At 43.4% G+C, this 18,368-nt stretch overlaps 6 protein-coding genes across 6 annotated transcripts; 3 read left to right on the forward strand and 3 right to left on the reverse strand.

Annotated features, from left to right (window-relative positions):
- Positions 1–504: 504 nt before the first annotated feature.
- On the forward strand, positions 505–4,044 carry O0I10_004797 (uncharacterized protein; the record flags this gene model as incomplete). Its single annotated transcript, XM_058484846.1, has 9 exons — positions 505–626; positions 693–808; positions 892–945; positions 1,005–1,459; positions 1,517–1,702; positions 1,763–3,255; positions 3,320–3,447; positions 3,520–3,677; positions 3,808–4,044. The coding sequence occupies 9 exons, from the start codon at positions 505–507 to the stop codon at positions 4,042–4,044; spliced, it is 2,949 nt and encodes a 982-aa protein (XP_058344345.1).
- Positions 4,045–4,287: 243 nt separating this feature from the next.
- On the reverse strand, positions 4,288–5,217 carry O0I10_004798 (uncharacterized protein; the record flags this gene model as incomplete). The annotated part of the gene is made up of 1 exon (XM_058484847.1): positions 4,288–5,217. The coding sequence occupies one exon, from the start codon at positions 5,215–5,217 to the stop codon at positions 4,288–4,290; it is 930 nt and encodes a 309-aa protein (XP_058344346.1).
- A 1,317-nt stretch (positions 5,218–6,534) lies between these two features.
- Positions 6,535–7,732, reverse strand: O0I10_004799 (galactose-1-phosphate uridylyltransferase; the record flags this gene model as incomplete). Its single annotated transcript, XM_058484848.1, has 2 exons — positions 6,535–6,676; positions 6,735–7,732. The coding sequence occupies 2 exons, from the start codon at positions 7,730–7,732 to the stop codon at positions 6,535–6,537; spliced, it is 1,140 nt and encodes a 379-aa protein (XP_058344347.1).
- Positions 7,733–8,750: 1,018 nt separating this feature from the next.
- On the reverse strand, positions 8,751–11,361 carry O0I10_004800 (uncharacterized protein; the record flags this gene model as incomplete). The annotated part of the gene is made up of 10 exons (XM_058484849.1): positions 8,751–8,903; positions 8,955–9,091; positions 9,146–9,322; positions 9,383–9,699; positions 9,769–9,896; positions 9,955–10,297; positions 10,349–10,827; positions 10,880–10,958; positions 11,020–11,047; positions 11,106–11,361. 10 exons carry the CDS (start codon positions 11,359–11,361, stop codon positions 8,751–8,753), a joined length of 2,097 nt encoding a protein of 698 aa, XP_058344348.1.
- A 455-nt stretch (positions 11,362–11,816) lies between these two features.
- O0I10_004801 (uncharacterized protein) lies at positions 11,817–13,389 on the forward strand (the record flags this gene model as incomplete). Its single annotated transcript, XM_058484850.1, has 2 exons — positions 11,817–12,143; positions 12,202–13,389. The coding sequence occupies 2 exons, from the start codon at positions 11,817–11,819 to the stop codon at positions 13,387–13,389; spliced, it is 1,515 nt and encodes a 504-aa protein (XP_058344349.1).
- Positions 13,390–13,617: 228 nt separating this feature from the next.
- Positions 13,618–14,690, forward strand: O0I10_004802 (uncharacterized protein; the record flags this gene model as incomplete). Its single annotated transcript, XM_058484851.1, has 5 exons — positions 13,618–13,702; positions 13,763–14,043; positions 14,110–14,212; positions 14,271–14,351; positions 14,443–14,690. 5 exons carry the CDS (start codon positions 13,618–13,620, stop codon positions 14,688–14,690), a joined length of 798 nt encoding a protein of 265 aa, XP_058344350.1.
- Between the last annotated feature and the right edge of the window lie 3,678 nt (positions 14,691–18,368).

Below are 18,368 nucleotides of genomic sequence, written 5' to 3' on the forward strand. Positions count from 1 at the left end.
TTGTAAATTTACTGGGTCGACACTTGCGTCTTTGGTCGATCTGTAAAGAAAAAGACGTTTCTCCCTCATACATAACAAAGAGTATACCCCCTTTCCCTCTTGGTTCCCTGGTAATGGGTTCAGGGAATAATGTGCAGTGTTGTGATCGCACGCCTACATGTAGTGAACAGGTCTCTCTCTCTCAAGACAAAGGTAAGTGTGATGCTTGATCATCTATGTTATCAGTGGAATAAACCGATTACATCTTGTGTGGTTTAAAGTATACGCTTTGTCACCAATGTGGATGCAGCTGGACTTTTATTTATATCCATTTACTGGCTTGAAGCTATATTGCATGATGATCTACAATGACTTGAACATGTACTTATATGGATCCAGAGTACACCAACAGCTATGGGGTGGATGGATGTAGGCATTAAGCAGCTGAGCACCAAAAACGAGGTGTGGTGGTGTCTCCATGTACAAGTCCGGACACGACAAATACCTGGTTGGTCTTCCCGCGAAATGACAATGCCATCTCCACGGCGAAAACGCATTCAGCTTTTGAGTGCATTGCTCTTGTTACTATCTTGCATTGCCGTTCCTGCAACCGCCATTTACGCGTCTCAAGCCGGTGTTGTCGATTGGTACGTCATTTGCGTTCCTTTATCAAATTGTGTAAAAGTATACTCATCCTCCATCGGTGCGCTTAGGCATCACACTTGGGTAGGCAAGGCACGATGGTCAGCATTAACGTCTCCTTCTCGGCTGGTGGTCAGCACTGAACGCAACATGCTCGCATCGATCAATACAGACACTGGAGCTATCGGTACTAGGCTATTTTTCTATTGCATGCATGTGTTGTTTTACACTATTCTCATGCTATCACGTTCTTTTTCTTCGTTTCAATAGTATGGCGTCAAGAATTAGATGATCCTGTAGGCGAAGCACAAGCAAGCACATCAGGTTCGAAATAGGGATGTCGATGCATGTATCATGGTTATTAATTGATGGTTGTTGTATAGGCGTGCTTACGTTTTCAAGCAGCGGTGCACAAATGTGGGATGCTTCATTGGGTCGTTTGATTTGGCAGCAAGATGGATTCGATCATATTTTGGATGGCCGTATTACATCAACAAACGTGGCAGTGATCGTTGATAAGCGTCATGTTACAGCACTTGATTTGACCAATGGACAAACTCTATGGACCAGCGATCGTGTTGCAGATCACTCTCTTGTTACATTGCATCCATACGACGACACCACCTTGTATATCATTGAACGATTGGACAATCAGGATGCCTTCAACACAATTGCACTTGATATCAGCACTGGAAAGACGATCAGCAATAACAAGCTCTCGACGCAAAAGATGATTGACAACGTCAAGGTTGTAGGCAAGCATTTGCTGTGGACCGAGCGCGACACTATTCGATGGAACCAGCTTGGCACCAAAAAGATCCAAAAGGCTACTGTATCGGTAAGCAAGGGATGGTTTGTCGAGGAATGTAGCAGGATAATTGATCCATGGTTTTAGTCCTTGGTTGGTTCTCTTGCCTCCTTTGCATCAGCCGAACCTGAAACGGTGCGCTTGGATGTTACAACATCGAACGCCATTTTCTTGAGTGCTTTCAATATCGCTGATGATCAATTGTTGGTGCCAACAGCTGCTTTTCGTATACAAGAGAACGGCTTGAGCTTGATTCAAGATTTGGGTGTTCAGGTGAGATGACGACACAGCATACATATATTATGGTTTGATTCTTATATGAAAAAACGATAGGATTCAATTGGCAAAGTGGATGCTTTGGCAGGAACAACGGTGCAATTCGCTCGTACATCTGACAAGGAAATGACATGGCATATTGTATCGGATGACTACACACATCAGGAGCATCGTCTGCCTCATGATTTTTCATTGACTGGAGATGTGGAATATGTCAAGCTGGTGAGCACATCACCTTTGCGTGCATTCATTGTGACAAGCAGTGGATCTACTTTCCTCTATGATGGTGCAACCAAGGATCTGATTTGGTCACGTGAAGAAGCATTGGGCCATGCAACAGCATCCGAGTTCCTGGAATTGCCCGAGAAACAATTGTGGACCCAAATGGCTGATGAGATTGCAGAGGAACATCCTGAATCGATTCCACCTTTGACTCGTTACGTGCATCGATTGCAAGCTCATATGACTGAAGCACGTCAATTACCCCAATGGATCATTCAACGTGTGATGGGTGCTGTCAAATCTGACAAGGCACAACCTGCCGATGCTAGCGAACTTTTGCAAGCACAACAATGCTGGACCAATGCCACATCCCCCTCCATTGTATATCGTGACGCATTTGGATTACACAAATTGGTGTTGACAGTAACAAGTACTGGCAAAGTGATTGCACAAAACACAGCTGATCGTGGCGCAATTGTTTGGAGCCGCTACTTTGAGGATGTTCGTTTTACGCATGTGGAAATGGTTCGCTCTGTATCCGTCAAGATGCCACCCTTGATTGTTGTGATTGGCGAGTCTGGAAGTCCTAGCCTTGGTTATGAGGAGACTCATTTATATCGATTGGATGCTCTTACCGGTGAAGATTATATTTCGCATATCCCAGAAGCCGACGTGTATTTCGAGCCAGCTCTTATCACCGAGACAAAAATTTCCAAGGTCATGAGACTCCCTATTGAGGAGCCTGATGAGCACACGCATTTACTTGCCCTTTATGAGGCCGGTACAAGCCGAGTGTATATTTATCCAGACACCGAAGGCGCCCGTGTACGGTTTAGAGAGTTTGCAAATTCGTTTTACTTTGTGCAACCTTCCAGCAAGCAGCATGATGGTTTCAAAGGTTATCACGTTGTGGAGGGATACCGTGGCAGCTTGTCAGCTAAGCCTGTTTGGACCCTTGATTTACCTTCCGATGAAAAAGTGGTCGCTGTTGGTGAACGTCAGCCATATGAAAAAGTTGCTCTTCTTGGCCGTGTCCTTGGTAACCGCAATGTCATGTACAAGTATCTCAACCCCCATATGTTTGCTGTCCTATCAACAAATCCAGTCCAAGGGACATTGGCCGTACGTCTTGTCGATGGCGTTAAAGGCACTATCTTGTACGAAACGTTGCATCGTAAGGTGGATGCTATCAATCATGCTGTACAAGTGGTGCAAGCGGAGCATTGGGTCATTTATCACTTTTGGAGTACGGATGCTAAAACAAGAGGATATCAAGCTGTGGTATTGGAGCTTTACGAAGGCGAATGGGAGAATGAACGTGTTGTTGGGTAAGGGATGAAAATGGCAGCTTATCCGCGGATCTAATGAGATTAACAACCGTTTTTTTCTCAGCACCAACTTTTCGTCTTATGACAACATTCGTCCCAATGTTCAGTCATCAGCATTCATGTTCCCGTACGCTGTGCAATCGATTGGTGTTACTACTACACGAGGCGGCGTTTCCACACGCGAAATCTTGTGTAAGTTTCAAATCAAAGCTATTTGAGGACCCTGCATCCTTTTGGTAAGACGTCTCATCGGATATTCTATAGTTGGCCTCTCGAGCAATCAGATCTTTGGCGTTAACAAGGGCTTTTTTGATCCTCGACGACCACGTGACAAACCTACCAAGGAAGAACAAGAAGAGGGATTGATTCCTTATGCACCCATTCCAGATGAACGACAAATGTTCCTCACCTATAATCGCGAGGTAAGACATACCCTTCATTTTCCTTATCTCTTTGCTACAATTTTACACGAAGAGAGAGATAACGAGATTGATGCCCCGCGATCATTACATCAATGCCGAAAAATTAACCTTTTTACAAATGTATATCCAGGTATTCGGTATCAAGCGGATCTTGACTTCGCCTGCTTTGCTGGAATCGACATCACTCGTCTTTGCATATGGTCTTGATACATTCTTTACGCAATCTTCTCCAAGTCGCCAATTTGATGTGCTGAGCGAAGACTTTTCCAAATCTCAGCTTGTTCTTACCATGGTGGGCCTTGTCGTGGCTATTGCTATTGCTAGACCAATTGTGCGACGGAAACGTGTGAATGCATTATGGCAGTAACGAGAAGCACCTTACATTTCAAAATCGAGGTCATTTATACACATGTTATAAGGAAAAAGAATAAACCATTGTAGTATATACAAGTAATAGTCAAAAAGTTTATATAGTATATGGATATTGCTTAAAGAGAAAGGGCGCATAGGATGAGTATATATACAATAGTTGCTGGACGTATGTGTTATGACTGGGATGTTTACAGAATTATGGATTTGCTTCAATCATGGATAGGATGAGGGTCTTCACTCATTTTGTCTTGTTATCACGTCGTCGGCGGTGTAGCTTGGCAGTGGGAAAGTGCTTTTCAGCATCACCACATTTCTTCTCCACATGCCAATGTCTGCGCAAAGCATCACGTCGGGCAAAGCGTAGGTTGCAATGTTCGCATTTATGAGGTTTGATGCCGCTGTGCAACAATTGATGCCGTTTAAGGTCATGGGGTCTTGCAAATCTCCATTTGCACCCAGGATGGTCGCAAGGATAAGGGCGGTCGTTATTATGTGTACGTTGATGAGATCTCAAGTTGTAAGGTCGAGTGAATGTCTTATTGCAAGTATCGCACTTGTAGATAGGTCGTTGGCGATGCGTAGTAGGAGGTGTTTTGGATCGACTGTACTTTGGCATAGGAGAAGAAGGAGGAGTCATAATACCAATGGATCCATCAGAGCTGTCATTGCCGAAATTCATTATTGGAACGGAAGAAAAAAGGCCTTGGGTATCACCGCTAGGTGTGTCCATAGGGAAGGTATAGTTTGTTGGTGTTGGAGACATGTACATAGGAGGCTCCTCAGGATATGGAGAAAGCTCTGGGGATGGTGAGAGCATCATTGTAGCCATTGTTGGAGTCATTGCTGGTGGAGAAAGGTGATGTATCTCTGGAGACGGATAAGGGAGCATGGGTTGCTCAAGTTGCGATGGTGGTGGTGGTGGTGGCACAGCAGTGATGGTAACATCATGGGGAAAGGAAGGAGAACAAATAACGCTTGCATTGAGATCTTCATTCTTGAGGTACCAATTCCATGGATATTCAACATTGGCAGATGCCAGATCATAGGCTGACGATAGCATGTGAGAATAAGAAAGCGATGGTGGTATATAAGAACCCATCACTGGCATGTTTTCTTGCTCTAAAAGAGATGCAAGATATGGCTGTTGTTGTGGTTCTTGATATTGCATGATGGATAATAAGATGAATACAAAAATGAAACCATGTTTTAGAGATGGTGTTTATATACTTTTTGCTTTCGTTTAGAGTTATGGGTTTGCTTTGTTACCATTTGAGGTAGTCGATGTAAAGGCATCCGAGTTTGTTCATTGCGGCGCTTCTATAACACAATTCGCTGCAAAGTTACTAAAAAGGGTTATTTGGAAGTTACAATTTTTGTTTTGCATATAACAATCTCTTCCATTTCATGGTGGTTCTTTGTCCCATTCAACCGAGCTCCGCTTGACGACATTGTTCAGGGTCGCAGTTATTGGGTACCTGTATTAGCTTTGTACGCCACATACCTAGTACACTGTTAGCCTATCCTTATTGAACAAACGATGGGAATATTCCGTTTCACGATCGTCAAGAGAAGAGGTATCATATTAAGCACATCAAAAGTAGGGTCGTCATCGACATAATAAAATGCATCAGAAGGGTGGTGCTGCACTGTCATGCATAGGCTCTGACTGCTGATGGTCATGCACGTCGACTAACCTGGTTAAGCATCATATCGGGTGGCGCCGTTTTGGTCGTGCCATGGCAACGAACCTTGCTGGTGACGATGTTTTGATACCAGGTGCTCAGCAGATCCACACAAACTACTACTTGCAGCGGAGACAGCCACCACTACCTTGTTTGTCCTTTGGTTACTCAGTCCTTGTGATACTCAATAACAAGAAAAAAGCGAGGGAGATGAGGTAGCTTCACAAATACGCAGCAGCGTTTTGCCGATTGCTACCCTGATAATGATAATGTTTTATTTCTTATAGCTTGAAAGCATGGCACGTGTACTTTTTTCTCTGTCTGCGTCAAGATAATCAACAAAGGGTCATATACTAAGATGACAATAAGGGATCTCGAGATGGGACACGATATGCGGGGTAGCAAAGGTGCGCTTTTACTGCAAGATGCTGCGAGGGAAAAAAGATCAAAGCCCACAATTCGGGGAATGGTAAGACAAGCTTCTGCTGGTGGTGGTGGGTTGTTATTATTAGAACGTATGTAAATGCTACAAAAGCTAACACATGATAATCAAAGAAGCCGTGCTTAATCTTGTTTCTTTTTGCTATTCGAATGGGTTGAGGACGTGTTGTTGTTGTTGTTGTTGGCGATGATGGTGTAGCTACCAGTAGCTGAGGAAGAGGTAGAGAAATTTGATGATGGCATGTGACAGCTGAATATGTAGTTGCACAATAGTCTATAGAGGGATGCGAATCGCTGACGCCATTTCCACCACGGTCTATGTTGGAAAAAAAAGAGGCGTGTATGCAAGAAGAAGAACGTTATTATCTGCCAGCAGTTTCCATTGCACCATTCGTGTAACCATTGACTTGCCGATGCTTGTAATGCACTTCAGAACATGCTCGTAGTCGTTCAGCAGCTTGTTCAGGTGTAAGGTCACGTTGTGGTTCACCCAGCATCTCGTAGCTTTACGTTGTTATGAGTCAACCATCTTATTGCACACATACAAATAGTACAAACTTACCCAACCAAGAATTTTCGAACCGTAGCATTGCGTAGCAGCGGGGGATAAAAGTGGATATGCAAATGCGCAAAAGCATCATGATCATCTTCATTGCTGCTGCGGATGGGACTCTGGTGGATACCCATTGAATATGGAAAAGAGCATCCAAAGAGGTTGTCATAGCGACAGGTGACACGTCGTAGTATATCTGCAAGATCATGCCGTAACGAAGGTGTCAAATCGGAAAGTCGACTAAGATGCGATTTTGGGAAAACAAGAGTCTCAAAGGGCCACACAGCCCAAAATGGGACAACACATACGAAGGAATCGTTTTCAATGACAAGGCGTGTTCGACAAGTAATTTCTTTTTGCATGTATTGACACAAGAGACATCGACCATGATGGGTATCACGATACATCCGCATTGAATCCAATTCAACTTGTACTTCTTGGGGTATTTGCTCGGTACACCATGCTTGTCCATGTGGATGTGGATTGGAGCATCCCATTGCTTGACCCTTGTTCTCGAATATTTGTACGTGACGCACATGCTCCTTGTTGCTCATCTCCTGATACAATGCTATCCATGCATCCACTATTCGTCCAACTTGCTCCACGTGCATCTCCGCCATCGTCAAATCGTGTTGTGGTGAAAAGCATATCACGTGGCATTCTCCTCGTACTCCTTCTACACGCAGCAAATCGTCTTGGTCGTCATCGTCATCAAGAGTCCATTGAGTCGTTTCGAGTGCCGGTTGTTCTTGTCGCACAGCTGAAAAGTCATTTGGGAATGTAAAAGTGCTGGTGTACAGTGGATTGTGATCGCCATTGGCTCGTTCGTTGCCTGGACACAAGAAACATCTCGGATCGTACGTGGGTATCTTATCGACTTGTTGACTTTCTCGGTGGCCTTGCCAAGGACGTTGTGTACGATGGGGTGAACAGAGAACCCAAGAACGAGTTAATGGATTATAGCGTCGATGAGAGTGAGTGCTGAAATCAAAGGCTGTTGTCGACATGGATATCCGCCCTTCTGGAACAGCAAAGGAAAGAAAGGAAGATGAGATGTGAAAGAGAATGAATCATACCCTCCCCTCCGCACTTCTTTATATATATTACCTTACTTCCATTACGCCTACAGCTTACATAATCCCTGCATATGGCAAAGTCCCGTGTCTCACAATCGCCACCCCTTCTTCATTTTGTGTACCTGGGAATAGAACTCCCCATTCACTACTACAGGAAACTACTTCATGTTCATTTGCCTTATCCTCAAACATGTCTACCTCTAAAATGTCCTCTATACACTGATGAATAGCTCATCTTCGCTTCTAATAAATCACGTCCTCGTTTTGCATGATGGATGAAGCTCATTGCGTATGTAACGCAGGAATTTGTGCTCCATTTCGGAAAAAGAGAGCATGTAGTATATCAATAAACCCTATGCATAAAAATAGTTGATTGTCGTCATAGGGCAAAGGAGAATATAATCCATATTGGATGGATTGTGTGCAACTTTGGGGATTATGTCAGCCATATTTCTCATTGCAATCCACGTCCCTTTTCCATTATTCAACGTCGTACTGATCTTTAATACAGAGAAGCGCTAGACTACATACAACAACATAATGTCTAACTTTGGTCTTTTTTAGGCTTTTTCATCATGTAGCATGCCCGCAGAATTGGTATACAGCTTCCCATGAAGAATGAATTATCCATGATCAAACAAAGACATCCACCTGCTATCACAAATCCCCTATGTCTATCATAGAGTAAAGGATTTCTCATTGCAATCCACGTCCCGTTTCCTTTATTCAACGCCGCATCATAATCCGTAACATTCAATTTATCACAACACTACACGTGAATGAGCTGTGTAAACTGCCCATATCCTTGTTGGATATCAGCTGGACCCCTCCTTAACCAGATGATCGATCGTATGATGTAGAAATTCCTCTCGCATAAAGACCGTCGTAATAGCTAACGATAGCACATGTAGAAGATAGCTTTTCCAACAATGTTCTCTAATCGCTTGATTTATTCGCTCGGTCGTTCATGTTGAGGTATTGAAGGAGCGTCATCCAACTCTTCTCTCTTTACAGGGGATTCAGATATCACTAAGGGTGTCTTGTTGAGTTTGTCCTCCACAATAATCTTCTCCAGTAATTCCACAAACGACACCATCGAACGCTATAGATCACCATTTAGATTCAAGACATGGTATACAAGAACACAACTTACTTCCGGTATATAAGGCTCTAAACGTCTACATTGTTCCTTGCAGATCGTTAGCAAGTGACCAGCACCAGATGCAATAGCCGGGTTTGAATCACGTCGGCATAACAAGAGAATGCAGAGCGTTTGTAAAAAGACATGACCTGAAAACATTGGTGGTTAAACAAAATGCTTGAATTACCGAATAAGATACTCACCCATCAATGTCCAGCTGACAACAATCAGTGATGGAATATCCAATGCTTGTACGATATACATGACTTCTCTTGAAGCGTTGAGAACCTCCGTAGCAAGATGGGCATGGTTTCCATTACAAAAGAAAGGTAACCGCATCAACAAAAGGACTGAATTATATACCAGGCGCAATTGTCCCGCTAAAAAGGACATTGGTAAGGGTGGGTTGTTGATTCATATTTTTCTTCTTGTTGACTCACCTCCATTATTGAGACGTTTGGATAACTCATCTGATAGTGACTCGTGTACAACCATTTGGATATCCTTTTCACTGAGCTTGAGGTCTGCAGGTAATCCATTTTGCCAGTCTGCCAATGCACGATCCAAGTTGTTGCATATATGACTCATGCCTTGCAAGTTGCCCACTAGTCGAGCTCGAGGTGCGTATAATACTCGTAAAACATCGCCCAGGATCCCCGATAATTTGGTGAGTTGTATGAGGTATTCATAGTTGTTGCCATGGTGTTCCACTGCAGGCAATTCAATGTCACAATCAGCATCCGAAATGATCAATGGTCTGTGCGTAATCCATGTCAATCAATATCCACGTGATTTTCTCCTCCTCCTACATACAAGTCATGCATACCTTCCCAAAGCAGCACAAATCCATCGATCCATGACGTATGCAGACCACCAAAGACGTTTGTATGGTTCAATCAGGTGGGGTGCCAATTGCTGTTGTGTCCTCGATCGATGTAATCCAAGATCTTGAGCCTTAAAAATGATGGTTAGGAAAGCTCATCAAATAAAAACATCGACCATGCATACGTACCATTTTCACTGCCAAGCTAGCACTCACCCAATCCTCGCTCTCAGGTGCCCACTTTTCAGCACAATATGCCATCACCAGGAGTACTTGAGCATGTTCAATCTTGGGTGTCATCATGTCAATGTTGCAATTGTGGTTGTATTGTCGGTCGAGCGATACGAGTAGTTGTCTTCGATCAATGCCATATTTTTTGACAAGTGGATCATCATCAGTCAATAATCGGCTTGCGCCACGGCAAATAGCTACTAGCAGCGGCATAAATACAGCGTCGTATCCTTTTCGATAATTGGCCAGGAATTCTTCTTCGTCCAACACCGGAAGCAGCTTGTTCATTCTTGAGAAGAATCTATCCACCACACATTAGTATCCACCAATGTAAATTGCATCCATTACTTACAATTCAACGAGTTTGTCGACCACTTCCTTGGGTGGCAATGCCCATTGACCATAATTAGGGAGAACAGAAGGTCCTTCATTGTCGAAATCCTCGCGATTGATCATGATATCACCACCCGTGATTGGCAAAAAGTGGGGTTTCTCATGCTGTATCAAATCGGGAAAGTACTTTGCAACGAAATATATCCCTGACGAGGATCCAAAGTAAGAGTAATCCGGTATAAGTGGTTGATCATGTTTGCTCGTGGATGATGATGACTTTTGTTGCTGATAATGTTGAATGGATTGTTCCTCTTCAGCCGACGATGAGGATGATGTTGTGGTCGTCGTTTTGGCTTTCTCGTCTTCCAAGAGCTGTTGTACCGTTTCTGCCGATGCATTTCCTGAACTGGCAAGGTTGGCAAGGATTGCTTCCATTCGTTGTAATCGATTCTCCAATGCTTCCACATATCCTTTGGATGGTCCTCGTTTACGAGCAGCCTAATAAAAGGTCGCTAAGTACATGCATAACAATATGAAAATGGACCCATACCTCATTAAACGTGCAAACCGTTCCATAACTTCTGCATGACGAGCAAGGTAACTCAGCGTGCGCTTGAGAGTAATCACACCTTGATTATAGTTGGGTGAATGGGTCAACATACGTATTTAGTATAATCTTGATGAGTCTACCTTATTTTCTTTCGTCGGCAACGGTCACCTATTCGACAGCCATCAATGAGTTGTTTTTGAAGTAGTAGTTATAGGGTATTGCTTACATGCACGCTCTTTCCTGGGTCGTTTTTGTGGTATCCGGTTGTCGTGTTGAAGTGTATCTGGTGGTGGTGGTGGTACTGTGTTCACGATCGATTGAGCCGATTTTGGATACAATGCCAAAACTGGAGGGACACCCGGTGCTGGTGCCGGTGATGCATGTCTTGGCATAGCTGTTGATTGAGACGACGATGGAGGCATCGATCCAGGTTGTTGTTGCTGTTGCTGTTGCTGTTGCTGTTGTTGCGATGGATAATACATTGCAGTGGTGAATGGCGCGGGGAAAGGAAAGAGACTTGTATTAAAGTTTACTGCAGAAGGAAAAGTGAAGGGTTGCCAAGTAATGGAAAAGGGAGAAAGGATAATGAGTTAAAAGTGGACCGCTCCAAAGTAAATATTGAAAGGTAAACGGAGACACAACAACTTCCCTTTCTTGCCTATACGACAAAGGATGTCACTCAAACATTTCATATCTTTGAATCCTGTCATTCATATTTCATTCTCATTTCCTTTCTACGAATGTACGCATGTGGAAGTGTACATCTCGTAAAAGGGTCCTTGTCCTACATCCATTGGGGGGCCCCAGGACCTGTGCAGGTGATCATCTGCCCCCTACAAGAACAAAGATGGTGGCGTCGACCTTTTTTTAAACTTTTCTTTCTCTCTTTCTTGTGTTTTTCTCTCCCTCTTCTCTCTATGTCTCAGGCAATACGCCCATGTCAACCCACATGTTGAAGTCTTTGACCAACCGGGAATACGACGATTATGTTAATCAACGTTTAAGTCGTCTGGAGCAACAAGCTGATTTATTTCGCTCTTTCCTCGCAACAACCGAAGATCCTATCATGATCGATGACAACAACTCTCGATCTCTTAATAACAACAATCAAAGGCCTTTTCGTCGTTCCAACAGCAGCTCACAACATAATAACGAAAGAGCAAGTTTGCCGATACGACGACGACCATCAGCCAATGACAACAATAGTAGACGAAGACGTCGCATGCCAAGTCATGAGAATCTTCCATACTTGTATCATGAGCAGGTGAGTCTCATTCATGCAACCTATTTTATACTACAAGCATACTCATTGTTTTGCATAGAATGATCCATGGCATAATAATCAAGGTGTTTCTAGTCAACAATATCCTCCTCCTCGTTTTCGACGACGACCACGTTCTTTTACAATGGGCACAGCAGATTCGTATTCATCCACTGGATATTATCATAGCGATAATGATGAAGATGAAGAAGATGACGATTCTGTGATGCGTAGACGAGCTCTTTTGACTGAGCATAATACGATAAGGAATGCCAATGCAGGTCGTCTTCCAAACAACATGCAACAACCCAATGATACCCCTATCAAACCAATATTACAACATCGCCCTGCCGAGACAACCAACCCAATCCGATACAATACGCATTCTGCACCACCGCTACAATCACAGCAACCACCACCAGCAACCACTACAACAACAACAGCAGCAGCAACCACTACTACTTCCTCCCCCAATGCACCCAACAATGATATTCAACAAACAACATTATCAGTACAACCACAACCACAAGCTGGATTGGTGGAAGATCCTGTCGAATCTAACACGACTACTCCGACCATGTCAAGTGGCACCACCGCCTCCTCATCCACTACCACAGGCACGGCTTCTCCACTGAAAAAGAAAAGCCGCGGTTTTTGGTCTCTTTTGTTCAATAGCAGTAAACATCGAGATCAACCACGAGATTATACACCATCACCCAATCCTTCCATGTCTACACCTGTTGATAGTACCACCAAAGCCAATAGCAGCGGAGGTGGACGTGGTACCATTCGATCGATTACAACCACGAATGGTGCTGTGGGGGATGTGTTGAACCAGCAGCAACAGGATGAGATTGTGCAACAACTCCCAAAGAGTATCACAACATCACCAAATAACAACAACATCATGAAGGTTGCGGATCTGGACCGTATCTGGGTATTTCGTGCCACAGAGCAGAATACTACGTCTGCCAATGTATGGATCACTTTTGACTACAAGAATCAAGAAATCCTCAACAACTATGTCCAGCACCTACAACAAGCAAAGTACCAGTTTGATCATGGTATCGATCTTTTCGATTCACACATTCGCCAAGGGCAATTGCCCGTTTTGGTGCTTCCGACCCGACAGCAGGCTTTTTATCCAACAAGCCTTTCTGGAGACCATATCGTTAGTCTTCAAGTTTATTGTCTTCCTAATTCATCCGAACTTCAATTTGTGTATCGTCAGCATCAACAATTACATTAGCATCATCCAAAAAGTTGTTTCATTTTTTCTCCCTTGCGTGTATCACACACCTCCCACCTCCTCCCACCACCACCATCATCATCAATCATACCACCATGCGACAATAAAGCAATAACACAAACTACTACTCTCCTGCATAATAGTACGTAAATGTATCATATCCATCTACCATTATTATATGTTTGAATCATCGAGATTGGAAGTCTATCTTTCTTTTTTTTACCGATCATGGCAGCTAACAACACCTATATCGTGGAGCAGGTGTTTGGCTACCTGGGGCTTGTGATGTGGTCATTCCAGCTTGTTCCTCAAAGTAACATCATTTAATTACATGGCAACATCGTGTTGTTATGGTTACACTGATCCCAACCAGTTTACAAATCCTATAGACGTAAAACGACTGAAGGCGTATCGCCATGGGCAATGTTGATATGGGCACTTTCAGGAGTCTTTCTTGGAAATTACAACATCGGCGTTCAGGTCGCTGTGCCACTGATCGTTCAACCACAGCTTTTTTCTTTCTTTGCATATGTTTGTCTCGCCCAAGAACTATATTACAGGTATCTTTGGAATCGGTGGAGATCAACAGCTGCATTCATATTCCTGTGCCTCGCTTCAAGTGGCCTTGAAATTGGTCTCGTGTTCGGATACTGGGTACGCTGCATGTTATCAAACAATGGTTTTAGATGCACGTGTCTAATTGAGCAAGCTAATGATTAGGCAGCCGATCATCATCACAACAAGCAAGTCATTGATTTTTTCGGGTTGCTTCCAGTGGTCGCGATATTAGTAGGTTTCATACCACAGTATTGGTCAATTGCTCGTAAGTATAACCCTCCTCCTCATGTCATGATGAGTGCGCTGATAGTGATGTTATAAAGGCGAGCGACGGGTAGAAGGCATCTCACATGTATTTCTCGGCATGGATTGTTTGGGAAGCGTGTTCTCATGCATAAGTTTGGGTAAGTATCATTTCAAAGATTTCATTTCTTACATTCCAGGATTCCTTGTTCGATCTCGGGAGCTCGAAAAGGCTAATCATTTGGTTGTCAGCGTTTCGTAGTGAGATTGATGCACTGACTCTTGTCAACTATTTATCCATCGCCGTACTTGATCTTGGCATCATTTTTCTTTATTACGTTTTCAAATGGTGGAACAATAGAAAAGCACAGCGCCAACCATCGCTAACGATTCAACAGCAGCAGCAACCTCAGGATGAGACTACAACAACTACTACGCTTGCTCAAGATGATATTGCTGAGAAAGGGTTGTCACCTCCTACTAGTGGTGGTAACAACTAACAGAAGCGAGCATACAATTGTACAACAGCCCACTATCCCATGTCATTAATATACCACCACGCTTATGCATCAACAGCCAACTTTATTACGCTACCCCATTGTTTGATTCACGCAAGCTTCTTTTGCATGGGCACGGCTCATAGTCCCAATAAAAGCGATACATGGCCATAAAAGACACCATGAGACCTTTGTTTACATAGTAGGAGGTTGCCATTATTTCCTGAGGGATATTACTTCCTGCCTAATTTGGTCAACGTCAGTTACCTGTATATGCGTAGACAATCATCACATTGAAGCTCTTTGGTTGCATCACCCAACCAGATCATGCCCCAATTGCCTCGTCAAAGACTTATCGCTCTTTTCTTTTGGTAAGCAGAGAAATCCACACGTCGAGGATGCACTAATAAAAAAAGGTGGATGCTGTCACTCGTCGTATTCCACGCTTGTGAACATTCCCAAGCTCATGTGGGGTGCTAGCTTGTTTTTGCGCCCTGTCGTCATCATTCTAGTTTTTCATTGTTTTGCGCTCTTACCTTGCTGTTGTTGACCTTATGATATTTGTATCCTGTAAAGGTAAAGCATAATCATTGTTTTAAAAGTTGACTAGAACCTCATTACTCCAACTTTTGATATCCTATTCTCAAATGCAGCCCAATTCACTGCATATCAACGATTCTCCTGTTCCAGCCCTTTATTTATCCTTCAATTGTCTTGATCCAAGAGGATTTTAGTGACCAACCCTGGAACAGAGAACATGTTAGTTCATGATCCGTACACTCTACTTTTGATGTTCCCGGCCGCCCATCATCATCTCATCCTACATTTGGACCCTTCCATTCAAAATTTGTTCATAATGAAGTGTGTGGTTTTATATGAACAGAGCTGATCAGCAGGTCCCAGCGAACCTTCCGACAAAGTTTCAAGTTCGAAATGGGGAATCCCAAGATACTTCATGCTGTTTGGCTTTTTCGTGAATCCCGCGCTTTCCCACTATCCGACCAGCATAGTCAACCCCACATTATACCCTCCCATCCCGAATTCTCAAATGAAACATGAGGTCTTTATGGATCAACGTGATCAGGATGACCAAGAGAATGTTGTGTGTGCAAGTTTCAGGTTCGAGAGGGGCAACCTCATATTCAAGGATTGATATACAGTGTACATGCATTTGTGGGCAGGGCCTATTTAATTTCCAGTTCTTCCATTCGCAGCATCTTGCCTCTTCTTCCCATTATTCTCAACTGTTGCCCCCATTCAATTATACAACTACCAACTGCACACGATTGTCCTGCTTCAACCCATCATGTCAATCCTACAACTATCGTGATCCGATTGCCTTTGACTGAATGACAGCTTCATGGCGTGTACACAGCCTTCTTGTAACTCTACTACAACACACGCTCTTGCTTACTATACTCTCTTGCTACAATCCAACGTAACAGCATTCAATCGAGCAGCTGCTATTAGGAAGGCCCTTACTCCATTATCTCAAACAACGTTCACAACCTTGTCACTCTACTACAACACACGCTCTTCCACGCTCCTCTGCCACGACCAACGTAACAGCAGCTGCTTATAGGAAGCTCCATTGTCTCAAGTTACTTGCAGCAACTTGCTTTGGTACACACATATCCCATGGATGATGTCATTTCAGCTATCAAGTACACTGCAATACAAGCGATCTCTACACGGTTGAGCTGCGATGGAAAATGACAAGAAAGAGATAGACCAACAGCCGGATGAAAAAGGAAGGTTATCAGCAGCGATCACATGATGGCTCTTTCTTGTTGGATTTGCAATGGTTATGGATGGAAGGATGCGATCAAGTGCAGGGATGAGAAAGAATCCTGGAATGTTGCTTTGGTTACTTATCGCGCTGTCTGCAGGAACGATGAATCATAACATGTGGACACGGCTGAGGATGGTGATGATGGATGGGATGGAATTGACGAAGGGTGTTGTACAGCCATGGATGATATTGGAGTACTCGATTCAATGCATGCAGCAGCTATTTTGCAACGTGGATGAAGAATGTCTATGACGGCACCCACCAAGAATACAATGGCACAATGATCCCTATCCAGTCTATGTGATTCACCCGTATCTTATTCAACCCCCAATGTTGTTGCTATCATATTTACTTTATAAACACCCACTCTACCATGTACTATTCTTCGAATTGTTCATTGAATGAAAATTGGATTCAACATAATGTTGAGAAGGATATCGTGCTATCAGCTCATGTGTGCAAGATGTGGATCGCTTGGTTGGTTTCTGGATTGAAAGAGTGAATGCAAGTTTGAAGGTCGAGAAGCGAGAATGGTTCATCTACATCATCGTATCAAGATGCTTTTTGTTCTTTGGTCACAACAACATCGCTACATTCACTACATAAAACTTCCTAGTTCACAAGCTGATAGTCGAAAGATAATGTGAATGCGAGAACCCTTGTATTGCTGCAAAGATACTAAATTCGAGAGTGATGGTGCTCAAGATAGTGCCTACTATTATTACCTAAAAAGAAGCTTGGATCACTGTAAGCTTACTTCATTATGCTCAAGAAAGAGTGAGCTGTGATACAATGTGATACGAGTACATGGACATGCCATGCTTACCTATGCCATTCTTCAACTAAATGCAATTTTATACAAGAACGAAGCATTCCATTCGAGCTATCATAGGCGGACATTACTCTAGGCGTCGTATAAGGGGGACAGGATCCATTAATGCACTCTCCACCAATGGGATCGACCCATCGAGTCGCGTCCTCCCTGGGGCATTGTGACACAAACAAGTAGTGCTTCTGCATTTTGGTACTAATAGGCTGTAGCTATGTACTTGACAATGAACAGAAACCACCTATCATACAGCATCACACTTACAGCATATGTAAAACATAAAGGTACTTGTATCTCTAAACTTTACAATCAAACGTGGGCTCTTTATTAATAGATCAACGTGCTTGTCGGGGTCAAAGGAATCTTGTGTCAAAGTATGAAGTTCATCGTGGGCAATCCCAGATTTCGCAATGTCGCCACCAGCCAAACTGAATCTGGGGGTCGACCTCTTCGACGACGACGACCAAAAAATATTTTTTGGGCTAGTTGCGACATTGAACGTGAAACTTTCACACAAGGTGCTGTTGGCCAAGCCGAGTACATTGCTCTATTCAAAACCCCACGTTTCATTGTAAAGTTTGGAGATACAGGCACCTTTATGTTTGTAAGCGTGATGCTATATGAGAAGTGGTCTTTGTTTAATGTAAAGTAGCTAAACCCTGACAGAGCAAAAGATGCAGAGGGTCGTGTTGTGTAACACAGCTACATTTGCATGAATGAAAGGGTCAATGTATAATTACTTTATGGATCGTCTAGGAACAGGCATGTATTGCTAGCTGACGGCCACTTTTATCCAATCATCATTGTTGCGAGATCCACTGCATGGGAACGATGCCCCTGCTCTAGACATTCATTTCCATGATTAAAGTAGGTTGATCCGAGCTGATTTGGTTGAGTTACGCTCACACAAGATTACGTCGGTTGAGCTACATCGAGCGTGCTCTATGTCCAGAGTGATGTAATCTCTCTTTGACCGCAGCTCAGTCAAATCAGCTCGGATCAACCTACTTTAATCATGGAAATGAATGTCTAGAGCAGGAGCATCGTCCACCTACAATAG

This window comes from Lichtheimia ornata, assembly GCF_029851405.1.
Source record: "Lichtheimia ornata isolate CBS 291.66 chromosome Unknown scaffold00018, whole genome shotgun sequence".
Classification (NCBI taxonomy): domain Eukaryota; kingdom Fungi; phylum Mucoromycota; class Mucoromycetes; order Mucorales; family Lichtheimiaceae; genus Lichtheimia; species Lichtheimia ornata.